General features: G+C 40.2%; 1 protein-coding gene across 14 annotated transcripts in view; it reads right to left on the reverse strand.

The window, feature by feature from the left end:
* TNIK (TRAF2 and NCK interacting kinase) overlaps positions 1-24,988 on the reverse strand; it is a 286,263-nt gene that overhangs the window by 31,792 nt on the left and 229,483 nt on the right. For 8 of the 14 annotated variants that reach the window (XM_075861602.1, XM_075861604.1, XM_075861606.1 and 5 more), the window contains 7 exons: positions 24,418-24,524; positions 23,366-23,517; positions 17,677-17,771; positions 14,528-14,551; positions 10,869-10,943; positions 4,091-4,269; positions 2,169-2,286 (listed from right to left, as the gene is read on the reverse strand). In XM_075861602.1, coding sequence (XP_075717717.1) covers positions 2,169-2,286; positions 4,091-4,269; positions 10,869-10,943; positions 14,528-14,551; positions 17,677-17,771; positions 23,366-23,517; positions 24,418-24,524 — 750 coding nt within the window. The remainder of the gene's footprint in view (positions 1-2,168; positions 2,287-4,090; positions 4,270-10,868; positions 10,944-14,527; positions 14,552-17,676; positions 17,772-23,365; positions 23,518-24,417; positions 24,525-24,988) is intronic. The other 6 variants (XM_075861603.1, XM_075861614.1, XM_075861612.1 and 3 more) reach the window with 2 other exon arrangements.

Consider the following 24,988-nt stretch of genomic DNA (forward strand, 5'->3'; position numbering starts at 1 on the left):
AAGTGCAATCTTCATGTATATTACATTATTGTAAGATTTATCGCAAAATGTTTCAAAACATCAGCCACCCTCTTCCCTAAATGCATAGATACTTGAAGAAAACCTACTCCTTGATAGATATCAAGTAGCTGTAATGCTGTGAAGTATTAATAACAGTTGTTATTGGTCAATGTGACACCATTAGCTCCTCTCAGTTGTCACCACGATCAATGAGTATCACAGGCGAATGCTGGCACCTAGCGTATATTAGGCGTCCTTGCCAGTTCTGTGCCTGTATGATATCAGTAGGAGTCATTAAGCCCTTAAGACCGATTGCTTCTCGGCCTTTTGGCTAAGATCAAGTGTACTACCTGCTCAAGCTGAGGTTAGTAATCATCCCTGCCGGTGGTACAGCGGCCATCGTAGGGGGATGACAGAACGCCGAGGTGAGGGCAGGGAACCACAAAGGTCATCGCTCTGGTGTATGCATTTGGTTTAAAAGGTACCATTTGTAGGTGACCACGCGACCGCCGGATCGAGGTCAGGAGGTTGCGTAGTTTGGAAGCCTGAGTTGCTATGTGCCCCAGGGCTGGTGACCCTGGGGTGCCCTAACTCACTGGGGGTGGGATCCCACTGAGTAAACGCACATTTGCACGCACTCGCTTTCACACTATATGAGCACACACCTTTATTCTCCCGGCCTTCTGGCTGGGAGATGAGGAATTTTTTATACCTGGCGGATGTCCAGGCTGTATCCAGGACAAGTTGTATTTTTTAATGGAACCATTTTGGGGTACATATAATTTATTGATTAACTTTTATCAACTTTTTTGGGGGGTAATGGCAAAAAACTGACATTTTGCCATACTTTTTTGGCGTCTTAAAACGTACACCTTTTACCATGTGATATAAATTACATAACTTTATTCAGCGGATCATTACAATTGCGGTGATACCAAATGTATATTTTTTTTATGTTTTACTACTTTTACACAGTAAAAATACTTTTTTTTTTTTAAAAAAAATGAAAGATTATTTGTTTTTGTGTTGCCATATTTTAAGAGCCATAACTTTTTTTGTTTTTCTGCTGCTGACATAATGGCTTTTTTCTTGCAGGACGACTAAGTTTTTATTGGTACCATTTTGGAGTACATACAACTTTTTGATCACTTTTATCACATTATTTTGAGGGCAGGATCAACAGAAAACAGCATTCTGGAATTGTTTATTTTTTTACAGGGTTCACCGTGCAAGTTAGATAATGTAGTTGTTTTATAGTTGGGGTCATTACGGATGAAGCGATACCAAATATGTGTAACCTTTTTTTTCTAATAAGAATTTTGTAAGAAGAAAGAGAGGATTTTTCATTTTTTTTACTTGGGATTTTTATTTATTTATTAAGAACTTTATTAAACTTTTTTAAGCTTTTTTTTTTAGTCCCACTGGGGGACTTCACTATGTGATCATTTGATCACTTTTATAATACACTGCAATACTTCTGTATTGCTGTGTATTATTGCAGGCATTCACGAAAGGCAGGCATTCACTAAAGGCAGACCTGGGGGCCTTTGTTAGGCCCCCGGCTGCCATAAAAATCATCGGCACAACCACGATCGCATCCCGGGTGTGCCAATGGGATGAAAGAGGGAACCACCTCCCTCTAAAACTACTTAGATGTGGCGGTCGTTATTGACCGCCGCATCTAAGGGTTTAAACGGGCAGGATCAATGCTGATTTAGATCCTGACCGCTAGATCAGGTTGACTCAAGCCCTAAACTACCTCCGGTAGCTGAGAGCAGGGAGCTTTTACTTCTCCCGCTGGCGCTGTTTTATCCGGATGCAGTGCCATAAAAAGGCTACTGCATCAGAATAAAGCCAGTTAGTGACGGCCGTAAAAACACCTATGGGATAAACATTTTAAACCAAGTCAGGTCTTTATGATGTAATGCTAGAAATACAACATATGACCTCTGAGCCCTCTCATTGGCTTGTAAACAATCACCGGGAGTGCCGCCTGAGCCTCAACGCTCAATCGCCGGGAGCAAGGTTCAGTACAGGATAAGTATTTATTTTTTGGTTTATTTATTTAATTTCCAGCCCATACTAAAAAATTGTCACATCCTAGGTATCCCGTTTAATCTACAGTAAATCAACCTTTAATCTCTGTAATAAAACATGTAACTTCTTACCTCTCTTATCATTAAGGTCCCTTCCCTTGAGTTACTTCCGAATGATTCTGTTTGGGAGTTTTCAGCATTCTGTGTCCCTGTATTATATGGCTCATTGTTTCCAGACATTCCAGTAGGTCTACATATTAAAAGAAAAATGATTAAATATGTGTGTGTGTGTGTGTGTGTGTGTGTGTGTGTGTGTGTGTGTAAGCCAAGTTATGGAGATGCACTGTGCACTGTAAGGAAAGTCTGTATGGTGGGTTCTAACTTCCGAGCGAAAGACTCCTTCACCTATAGCACAATTTCAATCCACGAAAGGAAGAAGTGCTCCAAGGGTATAATCCCATAAATAACTTTTATAGCTGTTAACAGCAGCTTCTTGGAGAGCGGCTTCCGTTCGTGGATTGAAATTATATACCTATATTATATATATATATATATATATATATATATATATATATAGGAAGTCAAGAGAGAATACAAATCAGGAAGGAAGGGATTGGAAGGAACTCAATGTACTATATAGCTGTGTTTTTTCGTTATTTCTTGTAGTACCAGATATCTTTACGTATGAAAGTGGACCTATCACTTGAACATGAAGATTTAATTGTATCAGACCTCCTCAACTTGAAAGACTAATGGACACTCTACTCCCCTTAATGACGAGTTGGAGAACCACAACCTGCACTTCTTAGGGTATGTGCACACGTAGTGACCAAAAACGTCTGAAAATATGGAGCTGTTTTCAAGGGAAAACAGCCCCTGATTTTCAGAAGTTTTTTGAGCAACTCGCGTTTTTCGCTGTGTTTTCTACGTCCGTTTTTGGAGCTGTTTTCATTGGAGTCTATGAGAAAACGGCTCCAAAAACGTCCAAAGAAGTGTCCTGCACTTCTTTGACGATGCAGTCATTTTACGCGTCGTCGTTTGACAGCTGTCAAACGACGACGCGTAAATGACAGGTTGTCTGCACAGTACGTCGGCAAACCCATTCAAATGAATGGGCAGATGTTTGCCGACGTATTGGAGCCGTATTTTCAGGCGTAAATCGAGGCATAATACGCCTCGTTTACGCCTGAAAATAGGTCGTGTGAACCCAGCCTAACTATTATGAGCGTTGTAAAGATGCAGAGAGGGGCTCATGTTGGGCATAGGTTCCATAATAACATCACATGGAGCAGCCTCTCTCATTGTAGATGTCAGTGGAAGGTTTTATTCTGACAAGTCCACCTTTAATGAACTAGCACCCTCTACTCCTTCTGCTATGGTACATTTTGTATCATATCTTGTATCTTTAGACATGAGACAACAACAGTATTAATACCAACTTTAAACATCAGCTGACTTTTCTAATTTTATGAATATTTAGTTGAAAAATGCAATTTTTTACATTTGCTCATTGTGAAGTAGTACATCTATGTCAACTTCTATTTACAGGCATGCTATACCCAAAACTATATTTGGACTTGGAACAAGTACATAATAAGATTGAGACCACTGCCTAAGTGAGAGAATATTCTGCTCTTTGACATGAGTACAATAAGGATATGTTCACACGCACTGTTTTCAGACGTAATTCGGCCGTTTTACAACTCGAATTACTCCTGAAAAAACGCCCCTAATACGCCTACAATCTTCTGCCCATTGCTTTCAATGGGAATTACGATGCTCTGTTCTCTGTTTATGCGTTGCTGTCAAAATGACGGCTCGTCAAAAGAAGTGGAGGACACTTCTTGGGACGTTTTTGGTGGCGTTTTTCATTGACTCCATTGAAAAACAGCTCCAAAAACGGCCGTAAAAAACGCAGCGAAAAACGCGAGTTGCTACAAAAACGTCTGAAAATCAGGAGCTGTTTTCGCCTGAAAACAGCTCCACATTTTCAGACGTTTTTGGTCACTGCGTGTGAACATACCCGAACACGTATGTTGACTAACACTGCTTACATGAGACGTGGGATGTCGCTAACTGGCACAGTTCCATCCTGAGTCTCACTCCCGCCATCTTCCTCTTCATCACTCTCCGATTCCTCACTGGATGAAGAATAGTCCGTCACCTTCTTCATTGGTCGATTGGTTTCCTCAATGCGAAGTTCTCTCAGCTCTTTTGCTAATGCAGTCAAGTCCTGCAAAAGGATTGATATTTTTATGTACACGCATTCATGAGAAATAAGAATGCAGGGGCCATCTCCTCGGAGCGAATGTTAAATTGTGCTATATCCAATGAGAAAACAGCTAGACAATAAAGTTACACACATTTCCATCCGACATACAGACAATGTTTAAGGCAGAGGTAACATTCAAAGACAAATTATTTCATTACACATTACTTTAAAACCATAATGTGCCTATTGCGTAGAGCGGATGGATACAGTTTTGTGAAATATCGGAATACTCTGTCATAGTAAGCTGGAAAATATTTTCTTTAATGCGTCTATATCCTTGGGAGTCATCAGTATTTTTAGAAAATACGATGTAGTAAAATTAGATTTTTTTTTTCTCCACAAAATGACCTGTTTAAAGGAGAGTCTTGATATGAACAATATTTTTCCCAGTTTACTATGAATTTGCCATGGTTATAGGACAGCATCATTCCTCCACTGGGACATCACAGGCAGCGCGGACAGTATATATTCAGTGTATATAGGTGATGCTTATAAAGCAATGTAGGTGAGGTAGTGAAAAAGCAGATGACAAATTTGCTGAATCTGTGGAAGAAAACATGCAAAAGACAAATTTACCATTGGTCTTACCATTTCCCCCTATATTTGTGACCAAGTTTCGTCGCCAATGCATTCGATCAGGGTTTAAGGAGAAAAAGGTATTGAACAACACTGCATTCATTTATATCCAGACAGATCTAACGTTTCCATTGCTATTTATATATAGTTTTTTAAAGGGTTTCTTCCTAGGACGCATCATTTCATTCTTTAGCAACAAAAATATATACACACTTGTTTTCACCCAAATCTACACTTCCTTGCATGTGATCTATTGCTCAATATATGTAGGTGAAAAACGCTTACGGGGGATTTACCATCAGAGACATTTATGACACATCCACAGGATATGTAAAAAAAAATGTCAGATAGATGCAGGTCCCACCTCTGGGACTGGGCACCTATCTCAAGAACGAGGTCCCCTAAACACGGTTCTAGCTTTTTGTTCTCATGCGGACTCCAGGCCACTTCCCGATTACATCGTCGGGAGTTACGGAAACAGCGTAACTCGCTAAACTACGCTGTTTCCGTAACTCCCATAGAACTGAATAGTAGTTATGGAAACAGTGTAGCTCGCATGCTACATTGCTTAACTGCCATTCACTACTATAGAAGTTACGGAAACAGCATAGCTCAACGAGTTACGCTGTTTCCTTAACTCCTGACCATGTAATCCCAACGGGGAGTCCGCGTGAGCACAAAAAGCTAGAATGGGGTTTAGGGGACCTGGTTCTAGAAATAGGTGCAGGTCCCATAGGTGGGATCCGCATCTATGGATATGTCATAAATGTCCCTCATGGGAAAACCCCTTTAATGCCCTAAATTTATGGTATTATAAAGTATTTGTGAGTGTATTTTATTAAATGCACATAGTAATCTACTGAAGTTTATTTTTATTGCAACACAACGTTGCAATAAAATGTGTATAGTGATAACCTTGCCTTGGGTGGGAATGTGTAATTCTGTATTTTGTGATTGTTGCATCTCTTGAAAAAATTTGTATGTGACATTTTTTTATGCTGTATATGCAAAGTATATAAATGTAACCGTGTCTAGTAAATGCTCCATACAGAGAAAAGATAAGATACATTGCTTGATTTATTCGGTGGCAGAGCTATATTATCATTATGTAGTGGGCGTCTAATACTATAATATGCGTATGCCTTAGCGAAGATTACTATGATAAAAAATAGTTGACAAAATCATATAATACATATCATTTATGACTATAGACTAGTAAGCTGGAATAATGTCTCATAATGAAATGCAGTGTGTTATTTTTCCCTCAATATGCCCAGAAACATTATTATAAACTGCACAGACTAGGATTAGTGTTGAAAGAAGCAAGAATTTTCAGCTTGTAAAATAATGAATTTATATTAAGCGCATCAAATGTACCAAATGTTTGCTTGTTTTTATAGGGGAGAGCAATTGCCTTCAGCAGTAATAAATTATATTACTGTTTATTAACACGTTAATGGAATGCTACGATAAGAAAACTCTGCATAGAACCAGCCACAGGTCTACTAATATAAGTGCCTTGGGCAGTCAATGAAATTGCTCCATTCTCAGGGGTTACACAAACTGCTAAAGACAGGATTACGGGGTAGTGTAAAAACGTCACTGTGTGTTCTTTATTCAAGTAATGAAAAAACGTAATTAGATTTAGAATTAATGGTACAAATCATCGTACATATTAACCCCTTAGTGACCAGCCTATTTTGGGCCTTAATGACCAAGCTATGTTTTAACTTTTTGCGTCAACATAGCTGTATAAGGTCTTGTTTTTATATCGATTTTTTATGTTTTACTACTTTTACACAGTAAAAACACTTTTTCAGAATTATTTGTTTTTGTGTCTCCATATTTGAAGAGCCATAACTTTTTTATTTTTCTGTCGATGCCGTTGTATGAGAACTTTTTTTTTTGTGGGACGACTCGTAGTTTTTACTGGTACCATTTTGGAGTACATGCGACATTTTAAACACTTTTTATCACATTTTTTTAAGGCAGGATTCACAGAAAATAGCAATTCTTGATTGTTTTAATTTTATTTTTTTACGGCGTTCGCCGAGCGGGTTAAATAATGTAATACATTTATAGTTGGGGTCGTTATGGACGCGGCGATACCAAATATGTGTAACTTTTTTTTTTTAAATAATAAAGCGTTTTGTAAGGCTATGTTCACACGGGGTCTTTTGCCGAGTTTTTTGACGCGGAAACCGCGTCGCAAAACTCGGCAGAAACGGCCCGAGAACGCCTCCCATTGATTTCAATGGGAGGCGTCGGCGTCTTTTTCCCGCGAGCAGTAAAACTGCCTCGCGGGAAAAAGAAGCGACATGCCCTATATTCGGGCGCTTCCGCCTCCGACCTCCCATTGACTTCAATGGGAGGCAGGAGAAAGCGTATATCTCGCTGTTTTATGCCCGCGGCGCTCAATGGCCGCGGGCGAAAAACGGCGCGATAATTGCCGCGAAAATCGGCGTGCAGGGAGAGGAATATCTGCCTCAAAGTTCCAAACGGAATTTTGAGGCAGATATTCCTCCCCCAAAATACCCCGTGTGAACATAGCCTAAGGGGAAAAAGTGGGGTATTTTTTTTTTTTCATGTATTTATTTATTATTAACTTTATTAAACTCTTTTTTACTAATCCCACTAGGGGACTTCACTATGCGATCATCCGATCGCTTGTATAATACACTGCAATACTTCTGTATTGCAGTGTATTACTGCCTGTCCGTGTAAAACGGACAGGCATCTGCTAGGTCAACTGCCTCTGGCATGGCCTAGCAGGCATTAACTAAAGGCAGACCTGGGCGCCTTTACTAGGCCCCCGGCTGCCATAGAAGACACCCACAGCCTGCAATCTTATCGCAGGATGGCAATAGAGGGAGCTCCCTCCCTCTCTCCAAAACCACTCCGATGCAGCGCTTGCAATTGAGTGCCGCATCTGAGGGGATAAACGAGCAAGATCGATACTGATATAGATCTCGCCCGTTCGAGCAGGGCTGCTGCTAGCTCTCAGCTACCTCTGGTAGCTGAGAGCGGGGAGATTTAACGGCTCCCTGCTCTGTTTATTTATTCCAATGCAGCGCCGTGAAAAGGCGTATGCATCGGATTAAAGCCCATTAGTGGCCACCGTTTAAAGGCGTATTGGTGGTCACTAACGGGTTAAAAGGAGAATTAGCAAACGCTCCAATTTACAAAAACTCTCAGCCAAGGAAAGAAAAGTGATATAAAAACTGTTACTTCATTCAATTAGTTTAAACACAGCTACAGATCTAGCCATCTTTATCTTAAAGTGTAGCCAAACGTTTGACAAACTTCTGACATGTCACAGTGACATGTCAGAAGTTTGGATTGGTGGGGGTGCGAGCACGGAGACCCACACCAATCGCTAGTACGAAGCAGCCGAAGCGCTCGTGTGAGCGCTCAGCCGCTTCGTGTCTGTTCGGCTTTTACCAGAAAGTCAATGTATCGGAGTACGGGCTCATAGGCTTTCTATTGAGTCCGTACACTGATACATTTATTTCCGGAGAAAGCCGAACAGATACTAAGCGGCTGTGCTCGGAGCCCCACCAATCCAAACTTCTGACATGTCACTGTGACATGTCAGAGGTTTGTCAAACGTTTGGCTACACTTTAACGTATTAAAAACATAGTGGCAAGAAACTTTAAAGCGGATCTGCCACTAGTTTAGTAATGCCCAATCTCCTAGCTAATCTAATAGGCGTGGTCACACTGATAATACTAGTGAAAATTGTATCCCAAAACGTTTGATATTTTAAAAGTTGAGCTTTTTTCTAAATATGTAAATGAGAAATGAGGCTATACTAGACAAGTGGGTGTCAACACCAGCGATTCTCCTGAGGTGGAGCTATGTCACAGCCTCTGACGCTGTCCTATCAGCATGAAGCTGCTTCACACAGGGTGAGAGACTGAGGCTGGAGGGAAGGGGGATCACTTCAAGTAGCCATATCTCCGGCTGTGGACCACCTAGAACAGTGGCACATGAAAGATGAGATTCTAATCTTTCATATGCCACCAGGATCGCAGTTCTAGCTGTGAAACACCCGGAGGTATCACCAGATGAAAACACGGTCATGAATGGAAGCCGTATACTATATAATCACGCGGTGTTGCTGGGCAGGGAATGGGGAGAAGTTGTATGCTGATTGGACAGCATCATACAGAAAACATTACACCGCCCAGAGTGAAAAGAGTCACCTCCTGTCTGGCTATTCGCACTGTAGTTATCAGCATCACAGCGCCTATTAGATTAGCTAGGAGATCGGGAATTAATAAACTAGCGACAGATCCTTTTTAACGACTTTTTCAAAGGCTTTTGCTGTGTCACGCTGCAGCAAGTTATCAGAGTCAAGATAAGCTGTGCTGCATCTGTGCATATGGACAATAAATAGAGGTGTAAAGTGTACACATTAAATAGAATTACACGTTTACATTTTTATGGTTTTTGTTGGGGGGGGGGGGGTGTATTGGTGGTGCTTCATTTTTAGACAATAAATTGTTGGACCAAAGCAATGCTAATACAAATATTCATACAAGGAGCAGCTGCAGCATCGGACTGTGGCTCAGCTGTTACAGAGTAGCCAAAAAAGAAAAAAAATCCTCAATGCGTCCTTGAATCCCATCAATAGGATGTTTAGGACTGTTTATTATTTATGTTATTATATCAAAATAATCATTTGAGAACATGTATAAGGGCAGGTTCACACCTGCGTTGGTTTTTCTACTCAGTCAGCGGAGCAGAACAACGAGAATACAGTGAATAAGTGTTTGCTTTGTACCACGGACACCACCAGCGGCCGACAGAACCCATTGACTTTAATGGGTTCTCTTGGGGTGTCTGTGGATTTAATGGAAACAATAGCGCAGCATGCTGCACTATTGTTTCCAGTATTTTTGGCCAGATCTGCGACAGAGGCCACGAACAAGCCTACAATGTCGATGTAAACAGGCCCTAAATGGATTTATTCAGGAAACTCCAGGGCTGAAACTATATGATAAGTGTGGAGTACACTATGAATTTTCCCTTAACCATTCCATATGCGCTCAGAGCTTTCAGGTATGTCAGTGGTTTAAATAGAAGTGAATTCTTAAAGAAATTAATATTTATCTAATATGACTAACACCATATAATAACTGCATTGTGAAATTCAAAAAGCAGGCAATAATCTTGTTCACACTGGAAAGTACAGCCGTTTTTAAACCTCTAAAATGGTAAAAGTGGTCCTATATGTGAACAAGTCCAAAATGTATATACTATATACTGAAAACATGAAGAATGGAAAATAAGTAATAAGCCTGTTTTATGGTAAGGCTTTATTCACACGAACGGGATAATCGGCCGTGTGACGGTCATTTTTTTTAAACTGCCGTAACACGGCTGCATTAAAATCAATGCACTTCTATGAGGCCATTTACATGGCCGCTTTTTTTAACGGACCGTATGAAAGGCCCGTGAAAAAAATAAGACATGCCCTTTTTTGCCCATTTTCAAGGATCCCTCAATAGACTCAAGTCTATGAGGGTTCTGTGGACTCTGGTCCCACACGGGTGCATAACAGCCATGAAAAACAGCAGTTGTTCACGACCAAATTGACACCTGTTCGCGCGAATAAGTTCTAAGGGAACCCCAGTCCCTATATATCAGTGTAAAAATGTATTTTGAGATACTTTGGCTAGGATCAAGCAAGCAGACCACAAAAATCTTGTCAATCTATATATGACTGTAATATTGCCCATGTGCTACTACCCAAGAAAATCAATAAAAGTAAAATAAACTTTCAATAGTGTAACTTTTTGAAGTCCTCATACATCTATTGAACATCTATTGAACTACTCTTTCTACTTTCTACTAGTGAACGACTTCAGCTTCATAACAATTTTGAATTTGATAGTAAAGTTACTTTTTTGTCAGCTTCCAGTGCTAAATATCAGTGTGAAAGAACGTGTAGTAAAAGGCAAGAAAGAAGTTTTCTTACCGTTTTGTTTTTAGTTTTCACTCTCCGCGGCATGATCTTTCCATCATCCGCAGGCATTGCCTGTGAGATAACAGCCTGTAGAAAGGTATCAAGTATGAAAGGAGAGGATAATATATGAAACTCGGGATCCATTCATTATATGTCCCAGGTTTCTTGACCAATTATGTGTGAAAGAGGAGACATGGTTTCTTCATTCACAAGAACGGCACCGTACACATAAACATCCAATTATAAGCAATGACAAGCAGCCCAGACATGAAAGCAGCGAGTCGTGTCTTCTGCGCTTAGTGGACACCATTACACAGCAGCCCTCAAAATGAATTTCTCTCCTCAGACATGCAGTGACCTACAAGCGAACATGCACAATGTCTATGTGATCTCCAGACACCGACAATAACACAACATGCCATATATACCATGTAGGGATAACTAGTATAATGGTGAGCCGGAGACATTATTGAACTATTTTCTATATCCTAAATAAAAAATTTAACCCCCAGCCCACATCTTACAGTTTTAATGTTCTGACTGTGCCCCATAGCCCTTGTTGTAGTCTACGAAGCAGTCTTTGGCCATCATGTGTTAACAATGTCCTTGTTGCCCATAGCAAAATTAAGTGTCAGATTAACTAAGAATCAAGATTTATATGCCAGTCTTCGACTAAAGCCTGCTGGAGTAATATGCGACAAATTTATTAAGAGGGGCACATCTCTTAATACATTTGTTGCACCTTGTGTGGTCTGTACGCCGCAAAGTGAAAGCTATGATAGGTATGAGCTGGCAGAGATTCCAACTATAATTTACGCGTGTCGAGAACGACGTAAAAGGGCATTAAGTTGCACGTTTTTGTAGAAAACGGCCAATGTACCTAAATAGGCAACATTTTTCCACCACTAAAAAGATCTTCATAAATTCAGAGTTCAGAGGCCATATCCTAAACTATACCACAAAATAAAACATGGACTCTGGTTGGTTGCTATGGGTAAACTGCCCACTTTTTCTATTGGACACTTTTGATACAGGAGTCCCTTTAGGTGCTTAACGCTTCACAGGCCCTGCTTCCTTAATACTGCAAAACTATGAGGTATACAAAAATTCTAAAAAAGTTACTTTATCTCATGTTCCCTATAAGCCACAACTCTATTCCTGTGATGTCAGTAATAATTCATCCAAAAGAAATCATAGTCCATCATAAAGATCACTCTTGGGTGAAAACCCAAACTTAAAAGCATCAAAGAACAACCATCTTACATAAGGTATTGTATAGTGAACCTAAACAAGAGGAGGTTGACACTTCAATTAGAAACAATTGCTATTCTGAACCAAATCCCGATGTGATACAATGTATGATATGAAATCTGCATTGATCCAGCCAACACTCTTCTTGCAGGAGATAGAGGGGAGGGCTGTCAATAGGGGCAGTAACTGTCTCCTGGGACATTAAAATTAAGGCAGGGCTTCGTGGTGTCAACGTATCACGAGATGTGCTGGGTATTTGGTTCCCAGCAATAAATTATTAATTTCTGTACACAGAACAGCACAGTCTGCAGCACTTTTGCTGTCAATAATACCGAACCCTCCCTGTACCCCATTAAAGTTAACGGGGTCCATTAGTGTCTAGTGGGAAGACATACGCTAATATGAACAGGGCCTAAATGTGATCTTCTAGGACCACTTTGGCTCTGTTCAAACTTGCATTATTTAATGCAAGTTTAAACAGAGCCTAAGTGGTCCTGGAAAGAGCACATTTAGGCTCTGTACACATTTCGCATCAGGTTTCTGTTGCTTTTCAAAGGTCAGAATAGCATTGACTGCTGCACTATTCTGTCCGGGGAAAAAAATCCAGAAAACTACCAAAACCAATACGTCAATAAGGGTTAAAAAAAACAAAACAAAACAGAATGCATCATGACGGATCTATCAAATGTATCATAATGGATCATGATGGATCCCTCATTTCGGTCATGGATCCAGTAAAAATGGAAGCCATGGCACCAGTGTGAACAGAGCCTTAATTTGTAGATATGTAGAAGTTGTCAGCCCTCCCCTTTAGTCATCCCCGTTGTGGTTATAATACATTATTGCACAACTGCGACAATGGGTCTACAGTTGCCACCTTTCTCAGTGGTAATACATTTGTATATTTCATTAATTTACTATTTTCATAATTATTTCTTAAATGCAGTAAATGCCAACGCTCTTATATACTACTTTAAAATATCATATAAACGGTAATTCCCAGTCAATGAGGAGGTCACACTGAGTATACACGATCAGTGGAAAATGAACAGGTGGCAACCATAGATACAGCATCCAATGCCATGAGAAACTCATTGAACAAAATGAACAGAAAAGCAGTGGAGGAGGGGATGTTGGCACTTAATTCTGCTAAACTAGTCGATCTCAGTAAAAAATAAGCGCATGAAGGAGATGGAGAAACAGACATTACACAAAAACTAGCTACATACTACAACTAAGGATTGGCTGACATTTTTTTTCACTTATAGTTATATATAGCCAAAACTAAGATTTCTATACTCCGCAACGTGTATAAAAGGTCATTGAAAAACTATTCTGTCAGCTACAATTGTATGTAAGTAACAGATCACCAATCTCTGGGACAGTGGCTTATTTTTAACAAGGTGTGGTAATAGATCAGTCACGTTACAAATGAATGGACTGGTAAAGGGGATTATATAAACTGGAGTGTATAGAAATTGCCTGTCCGGACAGAACTTTATGTACTTTTATTAAAAAAGCATGTAATAATGGATTTTAATGGGTTCTCATATAACAATGGTGTCCAGCAAGTCTTTTTTGTTGCCTCGGTCGGACACAACCGATGAAAAAGTTGTATCTATAAACTGGGCAGAGAAACAATGCGTGCAACATTTCTCTCTTTGGCTCAGTGAGGCATCCTGATGCTATAAAACACAAAACTGACCCCATAGGAAACAGTCAGGTAAATTTTGGCAACAGTTTCCATCCAGTATTTTTGTACTACATCGGTGGCAGAAGACTAGAGGATTGAATATTTGTGAAGGAAGACGAATACTTTTCAATGTCATGATACAGGTGCACATTAAAAAGGGGAATTTACAAATGGGCCCATACTGGGTTAACCAAGTAGATGATGAGAGAGCCCACTTTACGTGACTTCAAAAGACAAGATTGGCGCACTGTATATCGTGTCCGTTTACCAGATTAATTTATGGGTGGAACAAAGTAAAAGCCAATAAGTATCTCTGGGAACAACCGGCTGTCAGGCAGACTGCCCCCTAGTTTAAAGGCAATATACTCTTATGACAGATGCTGGTTAAGATCTGGTTTAACCCACGCAAATATTCAACTGAGAACGTTACAGAATTTTAAAACATGAACGGAAAACTTTGGTGCCAGGTGTATGAGCCCACACTATTGGATTATTTTTCCTCCGTCCTTATAAATGGTTTTCAGACTCGAATAGATGGTTCCCGACGTCAATCATTACAATTCCTAATACCGAAGAATATCACTAACTGGGAGTCTGTCAACAGCACGTGATTCTATTCAAGTGGATGGAAGTCAGTGAGTGTGAAATGAAGACACAAACCTGCCGAGTACACTCAGACCCTACAGAGGACGGGTCACAATGTGGACTAGAAAATGGGATCACTAACCTCATCTATTGCTTTCTTATAGCTCTTTGAGTAAGGGATGGATAATCAGCATCGGAGAAAGCAGAGCAGGTCAAGGGAAAGCCACAGGGAAGGAAGCAGGTTAAAAATACAAGTGTTAGTTACATGCTCGTCAAGCTTTTAGAATGGGCAGATGCACAGCCAAGTGCTCGCCAAAGAGCGCACAGAACACGTGTTGCGGAAATATTAACAGGATGATGCTATAAAGTTACTCTTACATCAAGTTAGAATACATTCATGTAATGCAAACATACATCATTGAATATTACACTACGGGAATGTTCTGCACAGCAAAGTTAATATTAAGTCACAAATCCTGCAGTGATATCACCAAGAAAGTAAAACATTAACACAACGACGCTTTCTGCTTTGTAAAAATAAAAGGACGCTACACCTCATAACAGCCTAGAAATATATAAAAAAGATATATTTTTGTAAAGTAATGCACCATAGCCTTATATTGTACAATATAGGGGTAATATGACCAGTAGTTGTTTTAGGAAGACTGTAGGAATATAAAAAAAAAATTCAAAAATAACATTTAGTCATAGAAGTTTGTAGCCGGATACTTATAATTGTCTCATGAAACTTGTATCTTTTTTGGAAAGCCATAATGAAAATTATATAGGTTAGAATTAAATCTAAACTGTAGCCGGTAAGCCGTACTGGATTTTATAGTATATTCAGACATTGCTACACCCTCATCATTCATAGGAAATTAAAATACATTTATCTCATAAAACCTCACCTCTCCTCCTGCTGCTCGCATTAGACTTATCATTACGCGCTTAACATTACGCGCTTAACATCAGGAGCCATTATACAAAAGCCCCTTCTAGAATTGGCGCTTACAATACCGAGCTGCCAAACCAGTGAATAGTGATGTAAAGCACCAGCAGACTTTATGTTGTGTAACTCACAAATCTGTCATCTTTCTAATGTCCCTTAACAAAGAAAAAGCAAACTGGAGAATACAGCTCAATAGATAGATTAGTAGTAATGGCAATTCATGGCACATGAAGAAGTAATACCTAGCGGACTATCACACTGGTCGTTCTTTAAATACATTGAAAAACATATAACAAAGATATTAAAAGGAAACGCACATGTATGAGGTGCATTATCAAAGATAACTACAAGTGTTGTATTCTGAGGGACAAGTATTTGACTATAAAACTGTAGCTAAAATAAAAGAATAATTTATTCATGGAAATCACCTAAATAAGTAACAATACAAAGACATAAAGAGTATCAGCTCTCCAGACATGTCTGTTTTAGTAAATGTGTGTATTTCCCATGAAACAACAATTCTGGAGCACTTTTTCTTAGAATTTTGAGTTCTGCCGCTCCTCTGTTATGCCTCCTGCAAATGTATGAGTACATTAACAACTGGGTATTACCATTTTCTTTGTAAACGGGATGTGTCCATACACACTCTGACACTGTCCAGTAAGCGGACAGTGTACGGAACACACCCGATTAACAAGGGGCATGATAACGCCAAGTTGTCAATTTATTCATACATTTTCAGGAGAAATAACAGAGGAACGCCACAACCCGGACTTCTAAGGGAGGGGGCGCAACAATTTTTAGTTCAGAGGGAATACAAGTATTTACTAGGACAGACATGTCAGGAGCGGTGACAGCTCCTCATTAAAGTGCTTGTACATGCAACAACTATTCAAACCTCCGACAAACAATTGGCAGTATGAAAGTATTTGGCGAGGATCTAGTGGACACTTCCATTACAATCCTGGCAGCCAGCGGTGGAAAGTTTCCTCCCAGCCAGGTGAGGAATGTCATTCTAATTTCACTACAAGCAGAATTTACTTTACGCCTCAGATATTGATTTTTATAGCAGCAAGATCAAGAATATACAAAAGTGATATTACTGATCAGTGATCTGTTAATGCATTTACATTAGCCACTTATTGTAATGATTCTAAAAGACAAAGTGGCTGGTGTAAATAAGCCTTTACTTAGTGGAAATTGTGTGTGGTTTTCATTACCATTAGGTCATGTTCACACATTGAAGATTTAGGTGCGATCTAATACAAGTGAATCCATAGTAATATTCATTATTGCCATGGATTCTGCACGTAAAAGCCACTCCATTCAATAACAATGGGGCTAATACGCGCGCGGATCGGCTGGATCATCCGTGGCAATAATCTGTGGATCTGAAAAGCCACATTGTGAACATACCCTAATAATTCTCCTTATACTGATCACTCACCTGATACTTATACAATTCTTAACATCAGTGGTGATACGAGGGAACTCTACAGTGATAATAATTGCAGTGACAGATAAAAATAAACACGCTCATTCATCGGCTGATCGTATCGTTTATCCAGCACAAAATATTATCGTTGTCGGCAGCCAATCTCACTGTGTAAACAGAGAGACAAGCTGCCGAAATGATGGAAATGCATGGGTAGAAGCAATCGTAGTAACAATCACCCGTCGCCATGCATTACTGATCATAGCTCCCTATGAAAAGAGCAAACGAGCGCCGATCAACAAGTTGTCTCATTGATCAGTGTTGGTTTTTATGGCCAAAATCGGCCGTTGTAAAAGGATCCTTAGTCAATTTCGCATGTTTGAACAAGATACCTGTGAGGCTCATCCCACTTTCTGTATAAATAGGTATGTATGTATATATATATATATATATATATATATATATATATATATATATATACACATACACATACATACATACCCATATATATATATATATATATACATACACACACACATACATACACACAAATATATATATATATATATATATATATATATCACATATATACAAATATATACATGCGCAAGTTGTGTAACAGTGTTTACGGAGTTAACATACAAATGTTGAATCCTAAACAATAATAATAATTGAAGACAATCCTGTAAAGATAGATGATGAAAGTGTTAAATAAAAACAAAAAACAAACAGAAATAGTTACACAAAAATAGATGAATTTTTAATTGAAAATGGCAGGAAAACGCTTTGTTCTAAGTTAGAATACAGTAAATGATACAGATGAGTGCGAGTCATCAGGACACCTTGTGGAGAAAAAGGAATATGACAACATGTGACAGATATGAGAGATTTGTGATGCTGAACTTACAGCTGGCCGACTTGGCCGTGTCATATTGTCTTCAGCTTTTACGTTCGGTCCATCGTGTGGCAATACTGGAGATCCTTCAGGTTTATGGTTACCTGCTACAAAGAAAATTATCATATATTCAGAATGACGGATTGTACTAAATGTTCTGTAATAATTCACACACGTAAAGAAGAAAAAAAGAACAATTCCAAAAAATGTTTCCACATTGAAAAGGACAATCGCATGACAAATGATGAACCTGTAATAAACCCATATAGCCGTATTAAAATCTGTTTACATGGAGAATGCCCATTGATAAGAAAGGCTTATTTATGGATCCATGTATGAATTCCTCATCTGGGGAGATGTTCTATGTAAATAAACACTATGGCACCTATACCCAAATGTGGCACAGAAGATCTTACAAACTTTATAGCCCTAGTCCTGGAGAACCTCCATTACAATAGCAAGAAGGCAATTTTCAAGCCATAACTATATGCAGGGGCGGATACAGAAAGCCGAGGGCCCCTGTGCGAGATCAGTATATGGGCCCCATGATCTCAAATATCTCATCATAAATCACCTTGTGTCTTTCTAACCATCTAGAAGTCATTTTTAGCCATACAGTTCTTCAGTTTAGACATTTCCATGTGATCTAATAGACAGAGGAAGGCTGTTTTTAGTTGACAGTGGGCACCCTTACCCACTGGGCCCCTGCACCAATAGTCCACCCCTGCCTATATCCATCTGTACATGCCTGTATTTCCACCCATCCTCATAATGAAGCGGTCGAGGCGCTGACTTCTGGCCACCGGCTGTGCAGCACTGCCCCATTCATTTGAGAAAAACAAACCTTCCCAGGATCCAAGCGATAGGCCAGCATTTTTTAAAATTGGAAAAATTTGAAGATTATGGAAATTGAAGAGGTTCCCATAGCAGCTAGAAATCTCATTGAAAAACTCCTTGACCACCGTTTCTCCAGTCTGAGCTCTGTCGGCTTCGTCTGCTTTTTCTATATAAAGATGATTTTTAAGGAACTGCAACAATATTGTTTCTATTAAAGGTGTTGCCCAGAATTAAAGGTATTCCCATCTTAAGCATTTATGGCCCATTATATGCCATAAATACCTGTACGTGCATGTGTGGGGTGTTCTGGAAACCCACCTATCGGCAGAACAGGGGTCCAGTGACTCGCCGATTCATGGCCGCTACCGTTTCCATAGAATTTAATAGAGAGGTGGCTGCACATTAGTCTATGGTAGTTACGGAAAGAGAAAAGCGTAGTCACTTCTACATTTATTTCTAAGAAAACCGCGGTAGACGTCAATGGGCTAATGGGGTCCCCATTTTCCCTATAGGTGAAGGTTCCCAGAGGTGTGACCCGCACCTATCAGTCATTTATGGCATATCCTGTGGATATCTCATAAATGTTTAACATTGAGGTGGCCCTTTAAATAACTTTGTAATTGATTTTTATCAATCTTTTTTTTACCTTTTATCAGTTCTGCAGTCCCCAGGCTGGCATGTAACTGCAGCTGTGGCTCAGTCTGTACATGCCCTCCTCCTTGTAGACTCTACAGAGCATGGCATAGCTCCGTACAGCAGCCATCTTAATCTAAATCTTAATCCTGGCTTACCATTTTAAGAGAAGATTAAATGACATCATTCTTTCCGCAGGATAGGGGAAACACGTGTGATCGCTGGGGGTCCGACCCCCTGTGGATAGGGGATACATGCGTTTTGTGGGACAACCCCTATAAGTTCTGCTCGGATAGATTGTCACAGCTGATTTTAAATGTTTATATTTTCTAGTTTTAAAGGTTATAATTATTTAATTGTTACAGATGTAGCCATCTTTATCTTGACTTTTAATGCATTAAATACAAAGTGTCAAGAAACTTTAATTTGACTTTTTCAGTGACTTTTGTTGTGTGATGTCACACTGCAGCAAGTTATCAGTCACGATAAAGATGGCTACATCTGCATTTGTCCTACTAAGTATAATTAAACCTTACACCTATTAATGCAAACTTGTATGGGTGTGTAAAAGAGAAAAAAAAAAACACAAAAGTAGCCGCACATATATTGCACAACATATTTACAAGAGTCCTACTTTACAAGGTTTAAATATTACCACATTATTGCCGCCATAAATATGACTATGTCTCTATGTCTATGTCTCCCTGTCTCTACTAATTCCTTATCTGCTCACACTGTGAATCACCGACACTCGTGCATTGGCGGTTCACAGTATTACAGCCTTTTCTCGATCACTTCAATGGGACAAGACTGTAATACTGTGAACCGCCACTACAAGTGCATCGGCGATTCACAGTGTGAACAGCAAAGGAAATGAGGAGGAAGCAGCGCTCGTACGAGTGCTGCAGCCCCTTCAAAACAGCTGATCGTCGGGGATGCCGGACCCCGACCGTTGAGATATTGATGGCCAATTTTGAGGATAGGCCATCATTTTCTTAGGACTGGAAAACCCCTTTAAAGGGAATGTGTCACGAATTAAACTTTTTTTTTTTTTTTAAAAGTAAGTTACTTATTTCTATTATATTGTATACGTTTTTTGCTGTATTTTTTTTTTCCTTCCACATGGCGGAAAGTATTAATAATAATTTGACATGTTTTCCTATGTTGGCCACCAGAGGGAGCACTTCCCAGAATTACAGCAAGGTGAATAAGGCAAAGCAACTCACAGTTGCTGTAAATGTGGGAGGGAATATCATCCCCCTCCTACAAGCCAGGGAAAAGTGTCTTCAAATTGCTGAGCAGAGTCCGGCTGCCATTTTGGGTGTGATTGTTGAAATGCAGCTGGCAGAAGCTATAGGACACACCAAAAGGCTAAGGGTATGTTCACACGCTTACTAAACAAAGGGAAAACAGCTCCTGATTTTCAGCCATTTTTTAATCAAACTCGCCTTTTTGGCAGAGTTTTTGGAGTCAATGAAAAACGGCTCCAAAAACGTCCCAAGAAGTGATATACACTTCTTTTTGGCAGGCGCCTTTTTACGTGCCGTTTTTGGAAAATGGCCCGCGTAAAAAAAAAACTTCCGTCGGAACAGAATGCCGTATTTTCCATTGAAACCAATGGGCAGATGTTTGGAGGCGTTCTGCTTCCGATTTTTCAGCCGTTTTTCGGGACGTTTACGGGATGTGTATTTGACACGTTTTGTTTTGCGCATTTTACATGCCTCTCCTGCTAAATGTCTTTATCCTGCTGACAGTCTCCTCCATCATCACCACCCAATCTTGCGGACAGTGATGCTGGAGGAGACTGTCAGCAGGATTTTATGGTGACGCTGGAGGAGACTGCCAGCAGGATTGGGTGGTGACGCTGGAGGAGACTGTCAACAGGATTGTATGGTGACGCTGGAGGAGACTCAGCAGGATTGTATGGTGACGCTGGAGGAGACTGTCAGCAAGAATGGGTGGTGATGATGGAGGAGACTGTCAGCAAGAATGGGTGGTGATGATGGAGGAGACTGCTGACAGTCTCCTCCAGCATCACCATACAATCTTGCTGACAGTCTCCTCCGCAGTAGAGGAGACTGTCATACCACTCTGTGATAGGAATAACCATCTGCTGCGGACAGTCTCCTCCCCAACCTCCTGCTGATGGATACCTCACCTCCTCACCCGATCACAGTCCGCACACCGTCCACACTGACAATACATCTAGTGACAGGGGGGGGGGGGCGTCGGTGGAGGGAGAGAGGGACAGACAGAGACACACACACCTTACCTGCAGTGCAGCCGGTCTTCATAATGGCGCCTGCTATCTCCCTACAAACCAGCTTCTCTGCTGGGTGGCTCTGAACTGCGTCTGCGCAGTTCAGAGCCAGATGGCAGACGCAATGAACGGCTCCCGTTTATTGTGTCCTATGCTCTGTGCTGCCATATTCCATCTGTGTATGTGTCGTTAAGAAACACATACACAAATGAAATAAAACATGGCAGCCCCCAGTACAGTAAGAAAGTGTCAATAAAAAAACCTTTGTGTGTGAAAAATTAAATAGTCAATATAATATTTTATTAAATAAAAACACAAATTAATAAAAAAAAAAAATATCATGGCACTGTCCCTTTAAGAAAATACTCGCAGTATGCTTTGTGAGGCAGACAGTGATAATGATATTCAGAAAAGACAAGCAGACTTTCAAACCTGCAGTACGTATAGATAACTAATGTTAGATACTGCTGCCAAAATAGACCATAAAATGCAACAAAAGATCCAACTGTGTAAAGGCTTTTCTTTTCATTATTAAAAGGTCTTATTACATGGCCCGGTATAGCAGCTCGTTGATCGGTGCTTGTTTACTACTTTCACAAGAAGCAATGCTTGGTTATGTATGGGGACGAGCGATCATCATAGTTCATCCTCATACATTTCTATCATGTCGGCATGTGTTTACACAGGGAGATGTGCTGCCGACAACGATAATATTTATTGCTGCATAAATCATCGTTCATCGGCTAATCACATGAACGCTCGTTTGCCGGATCATTGACCCATGTAAAAGGGCCTCAACTGCACTTTCGCAAAACCTTTGATATATCAAAGAGACATATTCAAAGTTTTGATCAGTGTGGTTCCCGATGTGGAGACCCCCACTGTCACTGCAACCAAGGTGCAGAACCGATCATCTAAGCATTCCGCACCTTTAGGAGTGAGTGCCGCTCCTTGTTAGGCTGAAAACGAGCTCACATCATCAATAGACTATCAATGTCTGAGCCGGTCTTCAGCCTTTTGAAGAGCACCGATCACAGCCAAAGATGTAGGGCGCTGAGTTAAGCGCCCGGGCCCCCACCGATCAAATATTCTGATATGTCTCTATGACACAGCAAAAGTGCATGCTGCGCTATTGTTGCCGATATTTTCAGCCGGATCTGCGGCAAAGTCCCCTAAAAGAGCATCCAATGCAGATGTCTTTTGGAAAATTCGTAGATATCAAAATAATTTTAAATTAAAGAGATCGTGAATCTGACTGAACAAATTATTTAAATAAAAAAAATACAGTAAGTCGCCATACACAGACAGCTGTTGGCCAAACGCTCGTTCCTCCGACAGCTATTCCTCCCGAACCCCCCATACAGATACATGCTCGGCTATGCAGGCATGTGTTCTGAATAGGGCGAGGGGAGTAAGCCAGACAGGTTCGGCCAGCTAATGTGTATGGCCACAGATCTGATTAAATAACATATGAGGCAGTACAGGTAAAATATTAAGATCAATAAAAGTATACTAATAGAGTTTTGAGACATCCTAAAATAAGCACAGCAGCTTTAACCCCTTATTGGGTATACATTTAATCCTTCAGATGTGACAGAGATCTAGCTATAGACATTGTACACTGTGTACTTTCAGAGATTCCATTGTGATTCAATGTTGTAAAACAAGAGCTCAGCTGGAAATAGGATGGAATGCCAAACGCAATACAAACATGTAAAAGGAAAATGTTTTATTAGACTAATTCACCTTGGCACAATATGAAGCTCTACTTGAATGCAGATAAAGCAAAAGTCAGAGCAATGCTCCCCCGCACACGATCTCTTCCGAGAGCTGCATGTGGGTGGAAAGTGCAAGGCACTGTTATTACTCTGTGCTGTGACAATACGGGCCTACTGCTCGCAGCGCCTGCGGTTCATGTTCATGTGGGTGTATCCTATAATTCTGACTCCGAGGATTTCTAATCAACCTTACCCCGAACTCTGCTGCGTTCACTGGAACCTTCTTGAGAACCCGGCTGTGATCCTCCTTGTGAACTTGGCGTGCTGGAGCTGGAAGAGCTTCCGCTGCTTGTTCGTTGAATGGGGTTTTCTATGACCGTTTCAGTTCTTCTGAGATCCGGGTTACTATTTAACACAATGAAATAAACAAGAAGAAAGATTTAGGTGCGCCTATAAGTTCACAAAGAGGCTTTCAGGGATTCAGCACTACACGTGTACATATTTATATGAGATCTTGATACACATATTACAAAGGGTCCCTTTAAGGTCCATAAATGTAATACACTTATAAAAGACTGAAATATGCATATAAAGTACAGCAACCTGCAATTAATTGTATGAGGAGAATTGATGGAAAATTGAAACCGGGAAAGTGTAATATATGAATAAGACACTGGGGCAGATTTACTATTCAAAATGAGCCACAATTCTGGCGTGCATACCGTGTACCACATTTATGAATGGTTTTAGACACTTTTTGTGGCTCGTTCGACAAGGTGGTGCGGTGAGGGTGTGTTATATCCTAAAATGGGCATGGCTAAAACTTATTACTATGCGCCAAAAATGGCGCTAAAATTTGGCATAAACTAAGCCAACCAGGAGGTGGTATAAGAAAGAGAAAAGTGTCTTAAACTTCTAGCAAGATGCACCAAATCAATAATACAGCATGTACCACTGTGATAAATGTGGCGCAATGCCTGGTCCCTGGTTACGCTGTCTAAATCTCGAACAGTATTCGTAAATCTGGGCGCCAGATGACATAAAATCCATGGTGGATTTTTAACACGTGAAATTGTCACCGATTCCCGACACGTGTACTATCAGTACGGCACAGGCCAGTTTCTATTCATATGACTATTTTGATGGGACAGCTTGTTATGCTATAGTTTTTTGGACAAAATATCTATTCTCATATTATAGTTATGTTGAAGGAAACTTCTCCATTTGGAACAGAGCCGAGCAAAGACGTAGTCAGATTTAGATTTTTAAATCACTCGTCAAATAACGTTCACCAAGACAGTTCACCTTGCTCTCACAAGCGGTGTGCTCAGTCTACTTCCTAGATTACTGCCATTCCCGGTGCAGTTCTTTCGCACTAGTGCTGGAGATATAGAAGTTGTCCTTTGAGGCACCTGAAAGCAGAAAAATCATTGAATATGTTAATGATGAACATTATCAGAAACATGACATATGAAGAGGCAACCCTTACTATGATAGTCACAGAAGACAAAGATTAAAAGGGTTGTCCATGATTAGAAAAACATGTCAGCTTTCTTCCAAAAACGGCGCCACACCCGTCCACAGGTTACATGTGGCATTGCAGCTCAGCCCCATTCACTTCAGTGGAGTTGAGCTGCAATATGACAGTATGTGCCGGGGGTGCTTCTGGATAGGAGTCCCGTCAGTTAGCCGCTCGGCTCCGATCAGTTTTATTCTGAAAACAAATGATGCTGAAGGCCTGATACATAAGTGTTAATGAACATGAGCAGCATTTACATTTGTGAAAATAAAGCACGCTCAATACATCTCTCAATGCAGTATTAAGATTTTGGTATGAAAATTTAAATATGTGGAAAATAATGACTTGCTTTTATAT

Source organism: Rhinoderma darwinii, chromosome 4, assembly GCF_050947455.1.
Source record: "Rhinoderma darwinii isolate aRhiDar2 chromosome 4, aRhiDar2.hap1, whole genome shotgun sequence".
Classification (NCBI taxonomy): domain Eukaryota; kingdom Metazoa; phylum Chordata; class Amphibia; order Anura; family Rhinodermatidae; genus Rhinoderma; species Rhinoderma darwinii.